The sequence below is a fragment of the Saccopteryx bilineata genome, chromosome 1 (genome assembly GCF_036850765.1).
Source record: "Saccopteryx bilineata isolate mSacBil1 chromosome 1, mSacBil1_pri_phased_curated, whole genome shotgun sequence".
In the NCBI taxonomy this organism is placed as follows: domain Eukaryota; kingdom Metazoa; phylum Chordata; class Mammalia; order Chiroptera; family Emballonuridae; genus Saccopteryx; species Saccopteryx bilineata.
In genome coordinates this window covers 107,476,401-107,500,234 of record NC_089490.1, presented here as the reverse complement: position 1 = coordinate 107,500,234, position 23,834 = coordinate 107,476,401, and the positions used below count along the sequence as shown (strand labels likewise).

Sequence of the window (23,834 nt, the reverse complement as noted above, 5' to 3'; positions counted from 1 at the left end):
GGTTTGATTCCCGGCCAGGGCACACAGGAGAAGCGCCCATCTGCTTCTTCACCCCTCCCCCTCTCCTTCCTCTTTGTCTCTCTCTTCCCCTCCTGCAGCCAAGGCTCCACTGGAGCAAAGTTGGCCTGGGCGCTGAGGATGGCTCCATGGCCTCTGCCTCAGGTGCTAGAATGGCCTTGGTTGCAATAGAGCAATGCCCCAGATGGGCAGAGCATTGCCCCATGGTGGGCATGCGGGTGGATCCCGGTTGAACACATGTGGGAGTCTGACTGCCTCCCCGTTTCCAACTTCAGAAAAATAAAAAAAAAAATAGTTAGTACAGGTAAAGTGCTTAGAATATGGTAAGCAATTTATACACATTATTTAGTTCCATGGCTTTAATCTACCGTGAATATAATGATGATTCCCAATGTATATCCCCATTCTCCAATACTCTAGTCTAGTGGTCGGCAAACTCATTAGTCAACAGAGTCAAATATCAACAGTACAATGATTGAAATTTCTTTTGAGAGCCAAATTTTTTAAACTTAAACTATATAGGTAGGTACATTGTTATTAACTTAATTAGGGTACTCCTAAGCTGGCCCTTGCGCCCGCACGTGGTATTTTGTGGAAGAGCCACACTCAAGGGGCCAAAGAGCTGCATGTGACTCACAAGCCATGGTTTGCCGACCACTGCTCTAGTCTCTTATATCTAAATGCCTACCTTACATCTCCATGCTGACGTCAACCAAACGATCTCAGAGATCATGTATCTAAAACTGAACTTGATCCCCAACCTTCTCTATCCCCTCATCTTCCGTATCTCATTAACAGGCATCGCTAGTCACCCAGTTGCTTAGAGTCATCCTCAACTCCTCTTTTTTTTCCCCCTCATTTAACTTTTAGAAAATCTTGTTATTCCACCCTCATATACATCCAGGATATGATGTCTTACTACTTCCACCACTGTCACCTGCCCAAGCCACCATCATTTCTTGTCTGAGCAACTGTACTGTCCCTTAACTGGTACCCTTGCTTCCCTCTTTGTTCTGTATCATCTCTTCTCTACTCAAGAGCCAGATGTTCTTTAAAAGTGAAAATTGGATGTTGCACCCTTCTTAAAATTCTCCAAGAACTTCCCCTCATATCTGGCATGAAATCTAAATTCCTCTTATTTCCGAACAAGGCTCTATATGAACTGTCTCCAACCACTCTCTCCTTGCCCATTCTACACCAGCCACACTGTCTACCCAAACGCACAAGCAAGTTTCTGCTTCAGGGCTGCTGTGTTTGCAGCTCCTTCTGGCTGGAATGTTCTTCCCGCACATCTTCACATGCCCCTTCCTCATTCCTTTGTGAAAACTCTGCTCAAATGCTACCTGTGAGTGAAGCCTTCCAAGTCCACCTCATCTGAAAAAAAACAAAAAACCCCAGCACTCCCTACCCTCACTCTCGCACCATTTCTGTCTATCCCTTGATTTACTTATTTTCTTTTTTTAATTTAATTTAATTTTATTTTATTTTTTTTCATTTTTCCGAAGCTGGAAACGGGGAGGCAGTCAGACAGACTCCCGCATGCGCCCGACCGGGATCCACCCGGCATGCCCACCAGGGGGCGATGCTCTGCCCCTCTGGGGTGTCGCTCTGTTGCAACCAGAGCTATTCTAGCACCTGAGGCAGAGGCCACAGAGCCATCCTCAGCACCCGGGCCATCTTTGCTCCAATGGAGCCTCGGCTGCGGGAGGGGAAGAGAGAGACAGAGAGGAAGGAGAGGGGGAGGAGTGGAGAAGCAGATGGGCGCTTCTCCTGTGTGCCCTGGCTGGGAATCAAATCCGGGACTCCTGCACACCAGGCTGATGCTCTACTGCTGAGCCAACCGGCCAGGGCCTATTTTCTTTTTTTAAGAAGAGGGGATACAGTAAGACAGACTCCTGCATATGCCCCAACCTGGATCCACCCAGCAATGCCTGTCTGGGGCTGATTCTCAAATCAACCAAGCTATTTTTAGCGCCTGAGGCTGATTCTCTTTGGACCAATCCAGCTATCATCAGTGCCCAGGCCAATGCTCAAACCAATCGAGCCACTGGCTATAGGGGGGGAAGAGGGAGAGGAAAAGGAGAAGGAGAAGGAGGGGAAGAGAAGCAGATGGTTACTTGTGTACTGATCAGAAATTGAACCTGGAATGTCCATACACTGGACACTCTATCCACTGAGCCAACTGACCAGGGTCTGTCTATTTTTCTCCATAGCACTTAATATATCAGCACAGCTGATAATATGTTTGTCTGTCTACTAGAATGTCAGCTCCTTGGGAGGGTTACAATGTTATTATTTTGTTCATTGCAGTGTTCACAGCACCTAAGCAGTACTCAATAAATATTGTTTCTAATGCATAAAGAAATGAACTTGGCACAGTTCTTGTGATATAGTAAACAGCTATAAGTTTGTGATGTCAATGTTAAAAGTTAAAAACATGTTTAATAGAAAGGCCAAAATTCTTTAATGATGCTTCTTAAGATATCAAATATATAAATATCATATTTTTACCTAATTTTAATATAAATAAATAATAGCTTGTACTTACTTGGAGTTTCTTCTAAAATTTCCTGGAACTTGGTTCTCTCATAATCCACCAATTCACGTTGAAGATGTGGTCTAAGACTCCTAATTAAAAAATTTGCCATGTCCAGATTCATGAGGTCCAGAACATGAAATATTTGTCTAAAAATTTCAGAGTTAAAATAGAGAGATGATTAAGAAGCTAATCTGAAGGTCACAAACTTTTACTTAGTTACCAGGCTAGAAAAAAATAAACACTCCCAAAGTGTTTTTTAAATTCCAATTGCCATTTGGCAAGGTCCCCTCTCGTAGACTGCATTACACATGCATTCCAAATATATTCTCCTATACCTCTCAAAAGTATTTGCTTTAGCAAATGTATTGCCTCAATGTGAACCATGACATCCAGGCCTGACCACTAAGAAGTAGTCTTAACAATGAGATAAAAAAAAAAAGGTTCAAGAAGGAATTTTCTTTGAAAGCCCCTAAAATTTTAAGGAGTCTGAACATAGTGCATATAGTTTCTATTCCTAAGGGAATAAGAAAAAAAGAAAAGAAAGGACAGGGTAGTGAAACATTAGGAAAAAAATACTTTCTTTTAGAGTTGGACAACCTGGGGCTCAAATCCTCTCTGTGGCCAGGCACAAGTCACTCAATCTCTCTAAGCCTCAGTTTCCTCACCTTTGAACGAGAAGACAAGATCATCCTTGCAGGGATGATGGAAAGAGTCAATGAGATAATAAATGTAAAATGTAGGGGACAGTGGCACCCAGTAAGTGCTCGATAAATGACCAAGATGAACACCACAGATTTGATATCACACATGGGTAGTAAGACAACTAGAAGCAAAGATTCTGCAACTGAAGAATCACAATTTGCCAGAGCTGAGCACAACTCTAAGGATCATAACACCTATTTTACAAGATGGGTAAAAGTTGACTTTGAGAGGTTATCAGTGTGCCCAAGGTTGTAAAGTAAGGTACCTGCTACATGCAGTTCCCTTCTCCTACCTTTCCAATGCTATTACATAAAATTCACGTATCAGTGTGGCCCTATTCACACACACACACAAAGAAAAGTTCCCTTCAGTGGCAAGGAGTGTTACAGACTCCTCTTTCCTCTGGGATCACAAGGAACTTGTTGTCTGCACAGCCAGGTTAGAGTCTCACTGTTTCAGGGAAGCTGTGACAGAGATAGCTAGCTGATCACCAAAGATCCATGAGTCCTTTCCACAGTGCAGTCTTGAGGCTGGGAAGTGTGTTTCCAGACAGCAACCACATTTCCCAGGCCCCCTTCGATCTAGGTGGGACTGTGGTGCTAGTCAGTCCATGGAATGTGTCACTTCTGGGCCGAGGTGGTTAGACATTTGGGTATGCCTTCCCCATGATCTCCTTCCCATTCACCAGCTGAATGTAAAGAACTCTGAGGACCTGAGTAAGGTTGGGAACAGGGCAGGAAGGAGCCCGAGTCACTGAATGGCATGTGGAAGGCTTACTAAGAACCCCTGACTTGAACTGTGACATGAGAAACAAATTTTTATTGGTTAAATCACTGGGAATTCAGAGTTATGTGTAATAGCAGCTAGCAGTAACCTAATAAAGAGGCCTTTCTAGATCCTTCACCAGGTCCTCCTGCTGGAGGCTCTATTAGCCCTTCTATTTCCCCTTCCATAGCACTTAACACAGGGTTTAATTCTTTGTTCAGAGTCTGCCTTCCCACTAGCCTATAAACTCCCTGGGGTCAGGGATTGTCTCCGTCTTCTTCATCACTGCATCCCTAATGCCCAGCACATACCAAATAACCCTGTTAGATCATTTCATCTGAAGACTCTATGTGCACAGCAAATGGTTGGCTTCATCCTTATTTATTCAGTTTTTTTCTTTCTTAGTGCCAAGGATTCCTCTGAGAGACCAGTTATTAGTCTGTGTTCCTCGATCCCCACACTTTCCTTTGGCATGAATTCAAAGGTACTCTAAGAAAATGCAAGTGGCAAAAGTGCTAACCTCAGCACCTCCACAATGTTCCCAGTAACCTTCAACTCTCTGATATCATCATCTCTCACAGGAGCACACAGCTTTCCCATTGTGCTGATGATGTAGTTGGCCAGGCCTTGGATGTTAACAGCACCATGCTCAGCCTGCTGCCTAATGAGGTCTATGTCCAGAACTTCACAGATCTGGTTGCGAAGCTGGTTACCGCTGGGAGTCAATAAAGAGAGAAGAATCTACACAGGGAAAGGGATGAAAAATGAACAGCATCATTACATAAATAAAGCCTGTCATTTTTTATTTCAGTGTCTAGATGACCAAGTTCCCTGTCTATATTTTAATGCCCTGAATGCCACGGAAGTATATATGGACTGGATAGTGGTTCAGAGCACTCCAGTATCTCAACCCTAAAAAGATCTGGCTTCTGAATTAAAGTCTCCTTCCCCCTTTTCATGGGAAATTACTGATACTGTTGGAATGAAAGCAAATAGTAAGGAAGCAATATTACTGAAAAGAACTTCAAAAGGTTTACAGATACACTGTGCAAAGAGAGAACAAGTTGCAGATCATGGCTCCAAAAGAATCCATTAAGCAAGAGCAAATGGAATCCCTCTAAGGGCTCCATTAGTATATTACATTTTACATATATTTATTAAATATTATATAAGAAACTTTATACTGAATATTCAGTACTTTGCAGACACATGGGCAGGAGCACTCTGAGCCAGTTTCAAAGCCCTCCCCACTCCTCAAAGCTGTGTGACCCTGAGTTGGAGTCAGGGAACTTGGTTTCTTTATATAAAACAACAGGTGTAACTACCTCACAGCATCATGGTAAGGATAAATGGACAGTCTAATGCTTGACACAGAGTGAGTGTCATGTAAATGTTAGGTAAAACTGTAAGTGTCACTTCATCTCATCCTTATAGCTAATCTATAAGTACTCAGGAAATAAGACTTCAAGAGGGAGAAGCCATCACAAACCAGGACTATCTAACTCCAGAGTCCGTGGTCTTAGCCACTACAGCAACTACTCGGTGTGCTAAGCCATCACCCTGAGTGCCCTCCACGGCCCCATTTTTCCAGCCTCCACCTACACTTAGGAGGTGTGGGAAAAACCCCTCCGTGATTAAACTCACTCAGTTTTTCAAAAAGTGTCTCTAAATACTCTTTGGAAGGCATGAAAACAGTCTCTGCAGGAAAACAATTACTAATTAATACTGACAATGTCAACTTGCCTCTCTGATTTCTTCAAGCAGTTTGATGGCGTGGTCATACTCGGGAGGGTCAGCATTCAGTTCTGATTCCAGAACATCCCAGAAGGCCTGGTGGACAATGTGCTTCACTCGGCTGACCAAGCTATAGGAATGATAAGGATCATTTTTTTTTAATGAGCATTGTTTTCCCTGTTTATAAAAGGAGCATGTTTATGGTAGAAATCTAAGAAAATGCAGAAAAGTAGAGAATAAAAATTTCCCAAAATCACATTATTTCCATTTTTAATGTATTGTTTTAACACAGAGTACCAATTATATATATTATATACTTGTTTTATTTAACATTCTGTCCTATTTTCTCTAGACTTTTAAAATGCTTCCTTCCTATAGCTTTCAATAAGTTCATCATATTCTGTCCTAAGGAGATATCATAATTTACCTAGCTACTCTTTTACACAGATTCTTAGATTTGTTCCAGATTTTTGGGATGAGATGGCAAAGTTGCTCTTTCCTTAGCAGCTGATGTTTTGTGGCACAGAACAGAACAGATTGGCCCCAAGGAGACATGTATTTGAAAGCCTGCCAATTTCAGCTCTGATGTCCCATTTAAAGTTAGCCAGAGCAAACTGCTGAAATAGATTCCTAGCAACAGCTCACAACAGACCACTAGACGACCACCTTGCCTCACTCATTATGTCAATCCCCTAAAATAGGTATGCACTAAAATACACATCCCTACAGAACTCCTACACTATTTTGTAACAGCTCTGAGAACAGTACATATTTGCCTTCCCTGGAATTATTTACCAGTCTCTACCCCCACAAGGCTATACCCCTCTCCCAGGTGGAGGCCACAACCTCTTCTAGGTACCTACCACTGTACCTACTAACACGGCACATGGCATATACAGACTGTTCAATAAATTCCTGGTGAATGAATTGACAATGTGATAGTTGGGTGTATCTCCTAATTTTATTTTAAGTACAAATAGCTAAATATACAATAATATGAGAAAGAGATTACATTTTGAGGAGTGTGTTTCTATAAATTGTTTCTATAATTACAAATACTATATTCTACTCAGCAACTTTAAATGTTAAAGCGTTTTCAACAGAAATGCCGTTTTCAATGTTTGAGACTCTCTTGAGCAGCTATAGAACAAAAACAAAGGTTGGGGTGCACTTTTGCTCTTGACTTTACCAGCCTCATTGACACTTGGCCTCAATGGACCTACCAGGAATGAGCTAAAACAACTTTATAGTTCTCTCAGGAGGACATCTGAGTTTAAATTTATTTTCCTAAAGGCTGAAAGATACTTCCTTAGGTCTTTAATTTTCTTTAATTTTCTGGGGGTGGAGTGGAGGAGGATAAGATCAACTAAATCATTTATAAGCATGCCTACTGGGTATCAGATATCTGATTTATTTTACCAAGTTTTTTCTCCAAAGAAAATATTTGGTAAAATATGAGTCATCCGTATTTCAAAAAGCAACGACTTGGCCATTGTGGAGAGTTATCTGAAAAATCAGCAGTTCCTAATATGCTATTTCTTTTATTTTCTTTTTTTTTTTACAGAGATAGAGAGTGGGATAGATAGGGACAGACAGACAGGAAGGGAGAGAGATGAGAAGCATAGATTCTTCATTGTGGCACTTTAGTTGTTCATTGATTGCTTTCTCATATGTGCTTTGACCGAGGGGCTACAGCAGAGCAAATGACCTCTTGCTCAAGCCAGTGACCTTGGGCTCAAGCCAGTGACCATGGGGTCATGTCTATGATCCCACACACAAGCTCACTGAGCCCATGCTCAAGCCAGCAACCTTGGGGTTTTGAACCTGGGTCCGCTGTGCCCCAGTCCAACACTCTATCCACTGCACCACCGCCTAGTCAGGCCCTAATATGCTATTTCATTTTTAAACAAAGGTAATGTGTCCTAAGGACTCTGCATGTCATGTCCCTTGCTCATATTTTCTAGCTATGATAGGAAATGAAGGGAAGAGGACTCATATTTTCCATAGTCTCAAAGTACTTATGTTCAAGGTGCTCACATGGCCCTGAGCATGCATTTGAAGCAAGTATTGTAGTCCCCATCTCATTCTGGGGAATGAGAGGCTCAGATATGGTCTCAGCAGAGTTCACATTCAAACCTCAGGGCCGCCTGATCCTAAAACACCTTTACTACTACATATATTTGTAATTTTTGAATTTAAAGTACAAATGTCCCAAAATTATCTTTTGCTGTACTTCATAAAAAATACTAGTTTTAACTTCAAACATTCATTTTTACTAGTCAGTCAATCAATGTTTATTCAACATTCAATATGTGGTAGGCTCTGTCTTGGATTTTGGAGATATTATAGTGAAAAGATATCTCTCAGAAAGCTTTTATGTTAGCAGAGAAAGAGAAACAAACAAAAAAAAACATTAAAAATGAGTAAGCAGGTATAGGATTAAAGACACAGTTGGGGAGGAGGATCTTACAGGCCATATTAAAGAGCCTATACTTTTATTCTAAGTGTATTAGAAAACCATTGATGGCTTTTAAGCAAAGAAATGATCTAATCTGATTTCCCCTTTAGAAAGATCTCAATGTCTACCGTGTGGATGTGGAAGAACTAAGAATGGAGATGGAACAACTAGTCAGGACTGAACTAGTCTAGAGAGGATGGTAGCCTAAACTGATACAAAAGATGATGACAAAATGCAGTTACCATAGAAAACCAAACAGATACACCTGTTTGGGCCAGTAATCTTAAAAAATATTAAGGAGTACTAGGAACAACATCCCCAGGAAGACTATAATCCACATTTTATATTTAAAAACTTTTATGTTTACAATTGTCTTGCTTTAAAACAAACAAAGTTCTGAATAGAATCAAGATTACATGTTGTCTGAGATGATAGAAAGAATGCTTCCAGGTTTATAAATGTCACTGTGAGGTTAAAGGTGCAGTGACATTATCCATGAGCCAACTTTGCCTCTAATGATGATTTATCTAGAGTAATGGCCACAAGGCTTTCTCCTTTGTCCTGCCTCAGAGGCCAGATGGGTGAGATAGGATACAAGGGTGCATCTATAACTAAAGGGGCCTTGGTGGTGAGGTTAAATAGGGGAGCCTATGAAGCTGGAATTCCTCCATCCAGAGGCTTCTGGATCACCTCTTCCTAACTATCACTCAGCTGCATTTCTTTATCTTTTACAATGTACATACTGGTTTTTAATAAGTCCATCTGCAAATATTTCTTGAGCATGTATTATATGTCAGGCACTCTGCTAGGTCATAAGGATAGAGCAAATAGTAGAGACACAGTTCCTCCATTAACGGTGCTTTGGGTCAAGTGGGAAAAAACAGATGCTGAATATAAATTTTTAGGACATCTTAACAAAGGGAAGGTAGAGGAGGCTGCAGGAGTCTTAGGAAGAGGATGTCATGTCATCCAAAAGGCTCAGAAATGTCAGGAAAAGCTTCCTTCAGGAAGAGACAGAGGCACACAAGCTGAGTTCTAAAGATAACAGATAACATATAACCCAGCAGAATGGTTTTAAAAACAAGTATAAGAACTTGTTAGAGAACCAGAGAATGTTTACTCCCACTAATATTATATGAGAACTTCTAGGACTTGGTGTGTATGTGTATGTGCACACACACACACAACACACAATCTGCAGTACAGTTTATGCACAACATCTTTTGGTTACCTGTTTTCAGGGAGGACTTCTTGTTTCAATTCGAAGCTCTCATTTACAGCTATTTCATGAACCAGAGTCATGTTTGCTAGGTTCCTTGCTGCGGCCATCACTTCATCAAATGTTGTAACCCTGGGAGGGCTTGCTGCTAAGAGAAAAGCAAAAACCAGTTAATGTGGAAAAAAAAGCTGGCATCCAATGAAGCCTCCTGATGCAGCAAGAGTGTAAGTTATCCCAACATGTATATATTTTCAGGGTTATACAAGCAAGAAGAACACACAAAATGGATGGATTCCCCTGCTTAATATTTAAGAATTCAAAAATTTAAAAACTCCTTTGATAGCTTCAGTTACTGCATTGATATATTTTCAGTGTTTCTGAGAAAACCTTATTAAAATTGGCTAGGTTAATTTTAATAAAATTAAATCACTTCATTTCTATGCCTATTACATTTACATCTAGTATATGTAATACACAGGGAATTGATGACCACTGTTTATGCTGTAATTTAAGCAGACTTACTATGAAATAACTGATTTTTTAAAACTATAATTTCTAGGAAGCATAGGCAGGGTAGCGTTAGGTTGGGCTCTAAGTTTCGCCAGTTGGTAGTTACCCTCGACTTCACTGAGGCACGACTGACCCTCCTCACAGGACTTAGCTGAGGTGACTCAATGAGATCATTTAGGTAAAAAAGAACATAGTAAGAACTCAATAAATGTAGGTAATTAAAACAAATCTGAAAGGCTTATACTTTTCAGAAGGAAGGAAAATTATTCTATTTATTTCTAAAGATTATTCTAAAAAATGTTTAATAAATCAGGTCCATTTGAAACCACTGTTGGTTCTCTTAGCTCCTATTAATTAACAATCATTACCTCAACATCAGTACTGACTAGCAATATTTTGCTACGTTAAAGAATTTAAGAGGAGGAAGAAGAAGGAATGGTGATACACAGGATTAGTAAAACCCTTCTTCAGTGCTCCTAGGTGCCCTTTTAGAGGCACCAACCCTCTATACTTAGTATAAAGGGTAAAAAAAGGCACCGAAAGCTGTATGGCTGCTAGAAAATTCTTTTGCCAATTCTCTGTCTCATTAAGAATTGCTTTAAAACTGTCTATACCCTTTGGTCCAATAATCCAATTATATTGAAGGAACTCCTAGAAAGGCTTTGTGCACCAAGATGTTCATAAAACAGTATTTGTAAAAGAAAAGAAAAAAACAAACTGAATGTCCAGTGACAAATCAATGGTTAAATAAATTTATTATATATTCACTTGATGTAGTAAGTAGTCATAAAAACAATGTTTTAAAAATATATTATCATGAGCAAGTGTTTTAGTTATAATACTAAGTGAAGAGTCCACACAAATGCACACACATATGTCTATATGGAGAACGAAGATATGACCAAGCACTGCCAGCTGCCATCTTTGGGCAATAATACAGGCAATGTTTTTTCTATACGTAAGTTCTCTATACAACTTTCCAATTTTTAAAAATGAGAATGTAGAAATTTAAATAAATGCAAATGAACAAATGTTTCTGAAATGGGCATTTGATCATATTATAAAACATTTGAGTTGCTTTTTGCTGCATTTGATTTTGTCATCTTAAATGTTATATTTTCTATACAAAATGCCAATTTAAAAGTATAAAAAACAAATAAATGCACCTTTTTCAGACATCTCTAACTTCCACACAGAGTAAAAGGAAAAGAGATGTCTCCCTTCACTGAGGCCACTCTTAACTCTTTGCCACTCCCTTAGTGTAGTAATTCTCCTCATGGGTCCTTTTTCTGAACTGATTTGCACAACAAAGTTTTTGAAATCAGCAGGAAATCTTTAGAGTATTTCACTTCCTCCATGACCCTTGAATTGGGACTTTAATATAAATCAGAAATGATCAGAAAAGACCAATTTCAATCTATCCTTGAATGTGGGCCAAGAAGTGATGTCAAAGAATGGTTTTGCACTATTTTAGAAAGACAGGTGGGGTTGGTTTATAGTCACACCAAAGCAGACCAGACACAGTGATGAAAATAACAATGGGCAGCTTGAAATCTTTAGTGCCTATTTTTTTCTGAGAGCTTGGCCAAGCTAGCTGCAAGGCCTCTGCAGCGCTATTCTGATATATATGGAAAGAAGGGGATGTCTGTACTCGGATCTGTCAATTCTTAGTTGTAAAACCCAACACACATGTCTAGAATCGCCCCACTTCCCGCAGCCTCTGCTCCCCAGTTAGCTTACAAGCAGGAGAGCTGGACTTGCTGGAGGAGTCACTTGTAAAGCTCTGCCCGGAGCACTCACAGTCACTGAGCGAAGCCATGCTTTCGGAAAGCTGGGAACAATCAGAATCGCTCGGCTGGTCCTCACCCACACACTGCTTCTCGTCATTGAAGGGCATCGTGTGTCACTTGAGTGTGGGGCGGAGAGATAGTACCTGCAGAGACAAATAGATCCTGGGTCAATATTTTGTGGTACTTTACCGGTGATGCTGATGCTTCCTCGGTGGGAACATCATGTCACATGTATCACAGCATTCGAAAGGCTCTCACAGAAGGTCTCATGCTTACCCAGCCAGGCTATCACTCAGCTTTCAGGACTGCCTTCCAGATAAAGGATTCTATGGCCATAGGTGTGACCTTACTTGGAATAGACTCAGTGTGAATGTGGAGTCTCAGTCATAATGGATCCTTAAAAAACAAAGCGCAGAACACAATCTCTCTCCCAGAGCTGTGAAAACAGAGGAATGTAAGAGCAAGAGTGTGGGGCTCTGTGGTCAAACTGCCCAGGTTAGAAGCTCAGTCTCATTATATGACCTTGAGGAGGTCACTGAACTACCTACTCTATCAGTAAAACTGGGCTGAAAGACTAATCTCATCGGATTACTGGAAGATGAAACAGGATTCATCTTTTTTTTGTGTGTGTGACAGAGAGAGGGACAGACAGATCGGAAGGGAGAGAAATGAGAAGCATCAATTCTTTTTATTTTAAAAGACTCTATTATTAGAGAGAAGAGAGAGAGAAAAGGTGGAGGAGGAGCAGGAAGCATCAAATCCCATATGTGCCTTGACCATGCAAGCCCAGAGCCTTGAACCAGTGACTTCAGCATTCCAGTTTGATACTTTATCCACTGTGCCATCACAGGTCAGGTGAGAAGCATCAATTCTCCATTGCGGCACTTTAGTTGTTCATTGATTGCTTTCTTATATGTGCCTTGAGAAAGGAGTGGCGGGGGTCACGGCCACAGCAGAGTGAGTGACCCCTAGCTCAAGCCAGCGACCTTGGGCTCAAGCTAGCGACCATGGAATCATGTCTATAATCCCATGCTCAAGCTACCAGCAACCCTGTGCTCAAGCTGGCACCCTAGGTGTTTCGAACTAGGGTCCTCTGTGTCCCAGTCCAACGCTCTATCCACTGTGCCACCGCCTGGTCAGGCTGGATTCATCTTAAAGTGTTTAGTACAGTACTCAAATGTTAGCTGTTGTTAACGTTCTACGTCTCTGTTTTAAATCAAGTATTTTTGAAATCAGCTTCATAAGTTGTCTGTGAGCCTCTCTGACTGGCAGGTCTTTAGTTTCTTCTCCATTTTCTGGTGAACTGCCGTGACAGGAAGAGTAAGGCCTGATATTTGAGTTGTACTTGACAATTTACAAAGTACCCACTACCACCCAATGGATAAACAGGCCCAGAAGATCCTGAGTCACAGGCTGGGGAGACAGACTCTGAGGGACAAGGAGACTTAACGATGCCATAAGCCAAGTCCCTTACCTCTACATTCAGTGCTGTCACTGGGACAGCAGACTGCCTCCCAGGGCAGGGCACCTGGCCCAGTCACCCCCTAGAAAGGAGATCCTGGGCACACAGGCTGCCCAGGCCCGAGCCCAGGAGCCCCAGCCAGGCCCATGAGAAAACTGGCCTTCACATGAGTATGGTGCCAGCTGACACTGAGGGGAAACCTGGGCTTGAAGAGAAAGGCATCTCAACCCCTAAATGGACAGTAATGATAGAAAGGGTTCAGAGTCTCTTTAACCCTGGACCAGCTCATGCAATGAGGGACACAGAGCTTTTAAAGCTGCCAGAATGTGGAACCACAACTATGCAGAGTATGCCTAGAAATACCTGTACAGTTTCTTCAATGATTCCTTTCATATTTACTGAGTGCCTACTGTGTACTAGGCACTGGGAAAAGTAAGAGTGAACAAAACAGACAGGACCCTGTTCTCATGCCTCTCAAGTCCAGTTACCTAAAACTGTGTGTGCCAGATGCTGGAAGACAAGAAAAAGACAAAACAAGGCAGTGCTAAGGAAACCTGAGAAAGGAAAGGCAGGCAGGGTTGGGACTTAAGGGGAATCTAGCCTTTGTTGAGAGAAATAGAGCCACTTTTTATCTCTTGGTGGGAGAGGCGAAGATAGGCTTGAAGGGGACTTGTAAAGGGTCAAAAGCTCAAGGTCATTTGCACCTGGCTTTACCTAAAGAAACTTCTTCAGACCTGCTACTCATAGAAATGTACCCTGGCTTAGCCCACCGCTTTCCCAAACAGAAAACCAGTAACTTGAAGGTTGCCTCTGCAGACCAAAGGGCAAGGAGTTCAGTGTAGCTGCGAGGAAGCAACCTTTTCCTAGAGTCCCCAGGCCAACCACCTAGAACATGGGCTATACAAAAGCCCTAAGCCCTTGCATCCTCAGTGGTGAAATAACCTCCTTTATCCCCATGCAAACTGGATTCGACTTGAGCTTTAACTCTCATCTGCTGGGGAGAGGGGGAAGGACAAAAGGAAAGTATCTGCTCTAATCCTTTCCCTTCTGCCAAACCTGATCCTAAATGGAATGAATGCTTGCCCTTCCCTCTAGCCTTGTCTCTTTACTAATAACATTTTACTTCTCCTATGGCACTTCTTGAAAACGCTGCCTCTTCTAGGAAGCTTTCCCTCTACTCTGTGGCCAGTGCTAAGGGCACTCTTCCTTGTACACTTGCAGCACATCTCCTGTATCTCTATGACAGTGCTTAGTCCCTTGTACAGTAATTTTCCCCTATTGCTACTTCCAACTCTCCTTAGTAAAGCTGAGACTGTGTTTTGTCTACTGCCAGTGTCAGGTATGTGACAAGTATTTATTCCGTGTCAGCTCAATTGAAATCATTGAATCCCATTTGGTGCAGCCTCAATCAGAACATTTGCAAACTGATATCACTACACATTTACAGGCCTGTATTGCCAAAGTTCAAGTACTGGAGCAGAGAACCTACAGAGAAACCTACCTTATTAGGTTTAAGTGCACTATTCCCTGGTCCATATCACACTTTTATTTGAATATCTTAAACCTTGTTTCCACTTTTATCATTTTGTTTCAGTCATTCCACTGCAATCATTGTGCTATGTGTGGCCTGCTTTTATTTCTCTTTGGCCTTTTTTCCAAGGAAAGGTGAATAAAAGCTTTCGTTCACTGGAATTTATGAACTAGGTTAATTCATACATTAATCCATTGGATGTACTTAACCATAAATTCATCCATTAGAATTTATGAACTGTCCATTTTTTCTACTGCAGCTGTACAACACACTTCATCGGTTTTTAAATTGTGTTTAACAAGGCAGCAAGGTACAAAGATTGAAGAAATAAAAGATCTAAGTTAGATGTTAGAAGTCTAAGATATGAGGCCTGGGCCTGTCATTAATTTTCTGTGTGACTTTCTGCACATCATATCTGCTTTTTCCACCTCACTTTGCTAAGCAGGTTGGGCCAGTTACAAGTTTCCTTGCAGCTAGAAACTGCTAAAATGCTATAAACCTAGAGTTCCATGAGGCATCACTAGAGGTTATGAGAAATTAAATGTGCTCACAGCAGACAGTTAATAACACACAACTACGCTTTCTTCCAATAATTCACTGAAGGGAGACTTTCTAGTACAGGGAATGCAATAGGAAATTTAAAAGTTTCAAAATGTTTAGAAACTCAGTTGGTAGAAGCCTCCGCACACACTGGGCTTTAGTGCAGAAGTTTCTTCTAAGCAGAAACTTCTCTTTAAAGCCAAAATGTCCATTGTTACTTTATTAGGAAATTGCCCAATTCCTCACACAGGCTTGCTAATATTACCTAAATTATAGGGCTGACTAAATGAAATCTCACACCAATGTATGCAGTGCTTGAAACAGTGTCTAACACAGCATAAAACAGGATACAGAGCTTGCTATTATTAGTACTATTTGCTTATGTTGTTATTATCATCAGCATCGTTTTAGGCATTACAAACTCTGAGGGAAGAAGAGTGTTATCCTATGATGATAAAAGCAGGTTCTCCTACAGATAAACAAGACTGGTAGTTAACCTAGGGCAGAACTCTTACACTGGTTTGAAATCTAAAAACTGAAGGCAAGTGTCCCATCCAGTGTAAACGGTCTTCTCTAGGTTCCTTCACGTCTGTTCTTACTTTCTTGGTCTCAGGTTTCTATGTAAGTCATCTGGGGACAATGTTTCTTGACTCAAAAAGACATTGAGGGTAATTAGATTGCTTTTAAAACTATTCCATATTCTTTCTTAAACAAGTGGTCATAAAACCAGGCTGATTCTTTTATGAAAGTTAGATTCTCGTATCAGCAAACTTAGACCTATTTAACCTTCACCATGGCAACTCACATACAAACCACACAATTTTCAGGAACATCACTTCTCAAACCTGGAGGATTTACTCAGGGGCCAAAGGTCAAGTCAGAGGTGAAAACAGAAGAGGACTCCAAGCAAAGGCCTCTAATACTACAGTGAGTCATTATTAAAAAATAATTACATTTTTTTTTACTGAGTGTTCCATATTTAATAATAAATGCAATATTATATCATTCCTTCCAAGGTCAAAGACTGGGATACAGCAGACACATATTTCTTGTTGAAATAAGTGAATGAATGAATGACAGAATGGACACTGATATTTTAGAGGGGAGGGCATGGGTACAGAGACCTGATATTTCATAACAGATGGAAGAAAGATTGGTTTTAATTGTTGTGAAGATTAATTTAAATAGTCTATGTCAAGTACTTAAGCTCCTGGTGATAGATTATTAACTATTATTTTGCTCTTACTAGAAAAAGTTATGAGGCCTGTCTCGTGGTGGCACAGTGGATAAAGCATCGACCTGGAACAATGAGGTCACCAGTTCAAAACCCTACCAGGTGTCCCCAAACTAAGGTCCACAGGCCGCATGCGGCCCCCTGAGGCCATTTATCCAGCCCCCGCCGCACTTCCAGAAGGGGCACCTCTTTCATTGGTGGTCAGTGAGAGGAGCACTGTATGTGGTGGCCCTCCAACGGTCTGAGGGACAGTGAACTAGCCCCCTGTGTAAAAAGTTTGGGGACCCCTGCCCTAGGCTTTACTGGTCAAAGCACATATGGGAGTGTATGCTTCATGCTCCTCTCACCTTCTCTCTCTCTCCTCTCTAAAATGAATAAATAAAACATTAAAAAATTCATAAAAAAAGAAGTTACGAATTTCCAAAATGTCAATGTCATACAAATAAACAAACAAAAGGCTAGGATATGTTACAGATGAAAAGATACTTAACAGTGAGTGCAACAGATGATCCCAGACTGGATCCTGTATCAGAGTGTGGGAGTGGGCACATTACTGCATCAATTGAGAACACTGTCACAACACTGGGATCTACCTCCGTATTACAACATTAAATTTACTGAAGTTAATAAATGTACTGTGATTACACATTTAGGAGTAAAGGGCCATGATGCATGTAACTTTCAAATTATTTAAATGAGAGAGAAAATAATAAAGCATATGGAACAAAATATTAATAGGTGAATATAAGTAAAAGGTAGACAATGGGGAGTTTTTTGTACTGTTTTCACAACTTTTTCTATAAGTTTGAAATTATTTCTGAGCAAAGGGTTAAAAAAAAAGAAAAACATACTTAACTGAAACTTCAAGTCTAAATGACAGCTTAGATACCACTCTATTACAAAAGTTCTATACAGTCAAACTTGTGCCAAGGTCCTTCTTAAACAGCGCCAAGAGAATAATACAGGAAATAGGCCAGAGGCCTTCCAAAGAGGAAAAATAAATCACCCGAGAGTTCTTCTCCAGATGGTTTCTTTTTTCCTAAAAAGTCTCCTGGTGCTGCTTTATAATCCTTCTGTGATCTGGCCTCTGCCCACTTACCCTGTACCACTCTCCCACTAACCCTTCCTGCTCTAGACATGATGGCCTTCTTTGCGTTCCTCAGACAAGCCGAACTTCCTACTTTAGAGTACTTGCACCTGCTAGTCCTTCCTCCTGGGACATTCTTCTCCCTGATCTCATGATTGGCTCCTTGTCATCATTCAGATTTGAAACGAAATGTTATGACTTCAAAGTCATGTTCCCTAATATCCTCATTCACTCCCTCTAAATTAGCCACGTAGAGCTTAGACCTCTTCCTGAGATAAAGCAAGGGCTCAATAAGTATTGCTGATGGACAAATAAAGCCACACTCCTGTTCATAAAACTTGGACTTTCCTTCTCTTCTTCCTTACATCATTTACATTCTCATTATGCAGTCACTTAAAGTACTATAGTTGTTTCTGCATTATCTGTCTCCTCACTAAATTTTAAGTAGCTTCCAGGAAGGAGCTATGTCTCCCTTCTCTAATTCCCAGTGCCTTAGAAATTCAACACATTCAAAATAGCCAAGACTCACAGTTACATTGTATCTTTCCACTCTTCAATGCTCACTGATAGCAAATAATAACAAAGCTAATGGTTACTAAGTACTTATTATGACCCAGCCCCAATGAAAAGTGCTTTAAATGTTTTATCTCTTTGAATTTTCATTATAACATTGCTAACTAAAGTAACTGCTGTTATGACTATTTTACACATAAGAACCTGAGGCTGAGAGGTTAAATTATTTACTTGCTCAAGGACTCACAGCAGCAGCAGAACTCAGATCCAGTCAGTGGATCCCTAAAGCCCACGTTTTCTGGTGACTGCTCATTCTTTCCACTCCCACTCTGCCAATTCAATCTACCTATCACCATGTGAACATCTGCACATATGGTAGCAAGCTGACCTTACCCCAGGGTGGTTGCTCAAGTACTACACCAGTAAGGACATCACTGAAAGAGTCTATTGTCCAAAATAACTCTCAACCACCCCACTAGAGTGACTGAAAACCCTCTAGCAGGCAGCCATTCTTTAAGCCCTGCAAAATCCCCAGTGACAACTAGTGTAAATCAAAAAGATTTTGAAGTGAATTGTTCAGATTATCCAGCAGTGCCTTGAGAAATGACACCCATCCAGTTAAGGCTGTCACCAAAAAGAAATTTCAAGAAATATCTAGTGGGTTTCATCTTTGAAGACCCAATCAAGGTCAGGTGCCGGGACAAGCATTCACATAGGTGTTCTAAAGGGCAAGGAGTCCAAGGACTAAGACTGGGCTCTAAGAAAAATTGCAGATGGTGTGGAAAATCTCCAACATCTGCAAAAATGTTGCTTTAGAATCAGTCCCAAACAGCAGTGCTAAAAGTTATTCACCCCCAGCAAAGCAAAAACCACAGACCGGAGAAAGGTGCTTGCTTGGTTCATCTAGAGAATACTGATCTTCATCAAACTAGAGCCACCAGAGAGTTAGATAAAAGTCAACGAGCCAGTCATTGACTTAAAACAGCAGATGTTCACACTACACATAACATGACAGCATCAGAGAGGATTTCTAGGCACTTTTCAACCTTGAAAACACTCTTCCTCCCACCACTGGCTGCCCTGTTTTAGGACCTGTGCCCTCTGGGGCCCTCAGCACCCCCACATAATGGCATGGAAGCTGTTTCCACATATGACTGAGTATCTTTAGCCCTGGGCCACTTCAAGTCAGGCTACCTCTTTGGGCTGGCAGGGTGATGTATGAAATCCCTGGAGGCAAGAGGAAAAGGCAAGCAGGGAGCCTCCTAAAGGGGAAACGTTGTAACGTCAGTATGGTTGGCAGTTAGCAGCGAGAAAGGTCGCTGGGCTGGAGATCATGAGACCACAGGAAACTTGGGGACTGGTGGGCCCACTGGGTACAGGGACAATTTGTCTAGTTTCTTCAAGATAAAGGTAATAGGACAACCGGCCAAGGCAATATTTCCCAAACTTCAGTCATTTGAGTGTCACTCTTTACACCTGTTTCCATCCTCACACATACACTAATTTCTCAGTAGCTTCTCTTTATCTTCACCAGGTTTTTCACTTAAGCGCACTTAGTTTAAAAGGAGACTTCATATCATTGTGAAATCGCTCATTTAATGGAACAGTTTTTTCTACTACTAACAAAAACACAGAGTCATGTTCGTCCACGTGCCACCTCAAATCAGCACTATTAACCTGAGTGGTGCCACCAAGACTTGGAGAAGCTTTGGGAAGCACAAGCCATCCCTGAGGGGCCAGGGGTTGGACCCCCGGCCTGACTGGCTGGCACTTCCCGCCTCTCCCCTAACGAGGTAACCCCGAGGGGACAAACCGGAGTCTGCACAGACTACCCCCCCCCCCCCCCCCACACACACACACACACACAGAGCCACACCCCACACGTCCTCCCGCAGCCGCTCCCCTCCAGCAGCACGTTTCCTGTCAAAACAAACCCTTGGGGGAGGGGACGGCGGAGGCTGAGCCGACTACCAGAGACGCCCCGGCAACAAACCCCAAACACACGCTTCAGAGCCCGCCTGGCACTCACCACGGTCCGGTTCGCCCACTCCAGCCGGGCCGGGGGGTCGCAGGGAACAAGATGCCCCTTCCCGGAGCCCAGATGGTGGGAAGCCGGTCGCTGAGCGGTCGCTGGCTCCGGCCCAGCGAGATGTAAACAGCGGCCCAGCCGCTGCGCCGGCTGCCTGCGGGGCCCGGAGCCCGCGGCCACCCCGACTCCCGCCGTGGGTACTCGGCGCCCGCGCCCCGCTCCCACGCGGGACGGCGGTTCGATGTGAAGCAGGAGGATGGGGGGGGCAAGAAACCGGGCTTTACCGCCCCCGGCCTCCCAGGCCTGAGTTCTAAGATGGGGCAGGGACGCTCTTGCAGCCCTAAAGCCAACGTATCCCCATCAGCGGGCCCGGCCCCTCACCTCAGGGCCGGCGACCCCTCCCCGGGAACAGACAGGCAGTGCCCGGAGCGGAGACAGGCCGAGGAGAAAGGCGACTGAGTGAACCCGGGTAAAGGGCCTCTGGGTGCCCCCTCACCCAGCCGGGCACAAACACCGCGAAAACTCACCAAGCCAACCAACCCCAGCCTCTCCGTCCCCTCCACGCGGTATTTAAAGGGCCGGGAGGGACTCTAAGGGGGAAGTCACGGCCTGACCATCGCCTGACCGGCGGGTGGGGGAAAGGCAGCATGTAGAGAAGGGAATCCAGGGCATTCCAGGATCCGCAAGCAGATATATGACAGCTTTCACTTTATTCAGAACATATTTCTGCATGTTTGGATGAAATAAGCCGAGGAGAGCCTGAATTGAAGGTGTTTCGGATTAAAGAGAAAGCCACCCCCCGCGGCCTGAGAGTGGTGCAGTCCGGAGACATCTAGGGGCGGGGAGAGAAGTGTTTACGGAACTGGGGCAGCAGTGCAGCCCCGAGCTCCTGGCGTTGGAGGCGGGGCTTGTCGGGCGCTGGGGGCGGGGCCAAATTGGGGGCGCTGAAGGCGGGGCGGAATAGGGGAGCTAGCTAGGGGCTCTGCGAAGCAGCGGGTGGATCAGCTCTGGAAGGGCTGTATCGATCCCACTGCAGTCCCCCGGGACGCACCAGCGTGTGAACTTTGCTGCAAGCTCCCCGGCCGCGGGTGGAACTTTTGCTACCGTAACACCTCTCATCTAGTCGGGCAGATCCAAATTGGGTGCTCACTTGTCACACCGACCACACTTGCAGAGACAGCCAAATGGACAACGTGGCAAGTGCGTTTCCACACACGTCAGCAGCAACCAACCGTGTCTGCATCTCCACATACACACGGGTCCAGATTTGCATATGGCTGCACTAGACGATTAACTCCTGGGAGTCACACCCACACAGGCTCTCTGAAGAGCAAACTTGTGTGTATGCAAGAGATAAAGCATCTACGGTTCTAGGCAGCACCTAACTGTATCCGGGAGAAGTTTCAACACTGGTTAATGTAAATAAGCAGTGTTAGGATGGGCTCTGTGCCTTCAGGCCTACCGCTCAGCACTTGTAGGCATGCTTCAAGGTGCACGGAAACATCTTTCCCCTAGCCACGCGCATGAAAATCACTCTATCTTATGCCTAGGGTATGTTGGTGTTATTTAGGAGATAGTTTGATGCAGGAATGTAAGTTAATTTTATATAGGCTGAAGTATTTTTATTTAGTGCTGAAATCATGTCTGGATTATGGAGGCAAAATTGGTTCTAGAAGAGAACCAATCAGGCAACATTTTAAAGGATGGTTGAAAACCAGTTAATCCTGGATGGAATAATTCACTGTTGTAGTAGGGGCTCATCTTGGGTTTAAACACTGGCTCTGACATTTACTGCCCATACTGATCTTGGTCAATGGGGATGACAATGATAACTGTCTCATTGGGTTACTGTGAGGATGAAATGAGATAACACCTGTGAAGCTGTTAGAAATGGACACAGAAAGCACTCCATAAGGTATTAAAACTATTTGGCAAACCCCTCTGAACAAACTTATCTGGTGAGCTATATAAATATGCATTTGCATCTCTGTGGGAAAAACAGCTGTGTTAGGCTTGGTCGCTGATTTACCAGCTGGAAGAACTTTGCCTGATTGGTGTGTGAGCATGTGTAAACACTTGTGTATAATCTATGTAAGGCTATGAGGGCTGGCGCTCAGGTGGCGGGTTGCAGACGGCAGACTGCCTGGCCACCACTGTAAGGGGCCATTTTTGCTGTTTGCTTGAGAAGTGATTTTCTCCTGTGTGCTCGTCTGCCGTTGCGAGAATCTATTAAACAGGAATGGCCCAACGCATTTTGGCAGTTTCTCTACTGTCTGCCCAGATCCAATGTGGACCTGCCTGGCCTCGGCCTTATGCCATTCTCTCCTCCCTTCTCTAAAAGTATACAACTTGATACAAATCAAGAGATTAAAAAGAAAATTATATTGCCGCCCTTATTCTTCTAAGTTGTTCCATACAGTTTGTTGTAATCAGCAGTCAGGATAACAGATGCCTCTAATTTTAATCTTCCCAAATAACAACCACCACATGACAACTGCCATCAATACCCTAAAATCTCTGTAATAGCTTAACCAATAATATCCTTCAAATTTCTGGACACTTTGACAATGACACATTGCAGCTTTGCTTCCTTTCTTAGCTTTGTAGGAGCTTAAGTATTGTTTTGCTCTATTACATAACTTGGAGCAGGTGAGCATGAGTCAAGAAAGTTGACCAATCCACCTGAATGACCAGCTGTTGACCCTGGGCATGGCGCTTATTTTAAAGCTCAAATATGTAACTCTCAAGGGCACAAGGAAGCAATTTTTGTCAAAGCAGGTTAGTCAAGTTTTAATATGTACTGGGTTGAGATCTTTGAGGTAGAAGAGGTGGGGTAACATCAGAGGTCCAAGCCAGGGAAAGAAAATAGCGTGGAAAAACAATCTTCTGTTACTTTGACATTGAAAACTAGCTATCTGGAAACCTTTTGGTCAATTATTTGACCAACTGCCCTCAGTCTGACTTAGATATAAAAATGCTTTGAAAAAATATAGTACTGTAAAATATTAGTTCCTTTTTTAAAAAATTAGCCTTGAATCACATTCTTGCTCAGAGAGTTCAGGCAGTCATAGAACAAAATCCTTCTTGCTCAGATTATTATTCAAGACGTTATGGGAAAAAAAGTCTGAAGAGGCAACTCTTTAGTAAGTAAAATAATTAAACGTTTTATGTGAAAAAGACATGATAACAACTAATTTTTCTTACTTTTTGGGTGACCACTTGGAGAACTCATGGTAATGCAGTTTGTTTTACCTGATAAAATACAAAATAGACTAAATTTGATCTATTGCTTTTGGCAAGTAACTAAGGGCAGGTCAAAATTTTTGCACAGTAAAGAAATGTAAATACTATTCTCTCTTTTTATTTTATTTATTTTTTTACAATCTGAGTTTTAAATTACAATGAATCCTTGAGAAAAAATTATAAAATCCAAAACTTATTGTAATATTGATCTGCAACCTCTCAACCACTTAACTTATATAATATGGTGATGTAGCATAATACAATTTCAACTATACTATTCAGATGGAACAGGGTGTGGGCAGCACAAGAGAATAATTTGAACACTGGCAATAATTTTGCCCCTATTCTCTCTCTGGGAGTTTTGAGGCGTCTCTTCCCGAGTTGATCTCAGTTTCCAAGCTTCTCATTATGTTTCAAGCTTCTTACCCAGGACTGGCTTCATGGATGTACAACCTGTGAC

General features: G+C 42.5%; 1 protein-coding gene across 5 annotated transcripts in view; it reads right to left on the bottom strand.

Moving 5' to 3' along the window:
- Nucleotides 1-20,746, bottom strand: part of TCP11L2 (t-complex 11 like 2) — a 39,330-nt gene extending 18,584 nt beyond the window's left edge. The window contains exons 1-6 of one of the 5 annotated variants that reach the window (XM_066263512.1): nt 20,659-20,746; nt 11,686-11,878; nt 9,448-9,583; nt 5,768-5,888; nt 4,545-4,765; nt 2,567-2,703 (exon numbers count right to left, since the gene is read on the bottom strand). In XM_066263512.1, the coding sequence (XP_066119609.1) occupies nt 2,567-2,703; nt 4,545-4,765; nt 5,768-5,888; nt 9,448-9,583; nt 11,686-11,842 (772 nt within the window). In that variant the 5' untranslated portion in view covers nt 11,843-11,878; nt 20,659-20,746. Of the gene's footprint in view, nt 1-2,566; nt 2,704-4,544; nt 4,766-5,767; nt 5,889-9,447; nt 9,584-11,685; nt 11,879-12,011; nt 12,159-20,131 lie in introns of those variants that run through there. The other 4 variants (XM_066263493.1, XM_066263531.1, XM_066263503.1 and 1 more) reach the window with 4 other exon arrangements.
- Nucleotides 20,747-23,834: the final 3,088 nt, after the last annotated feature.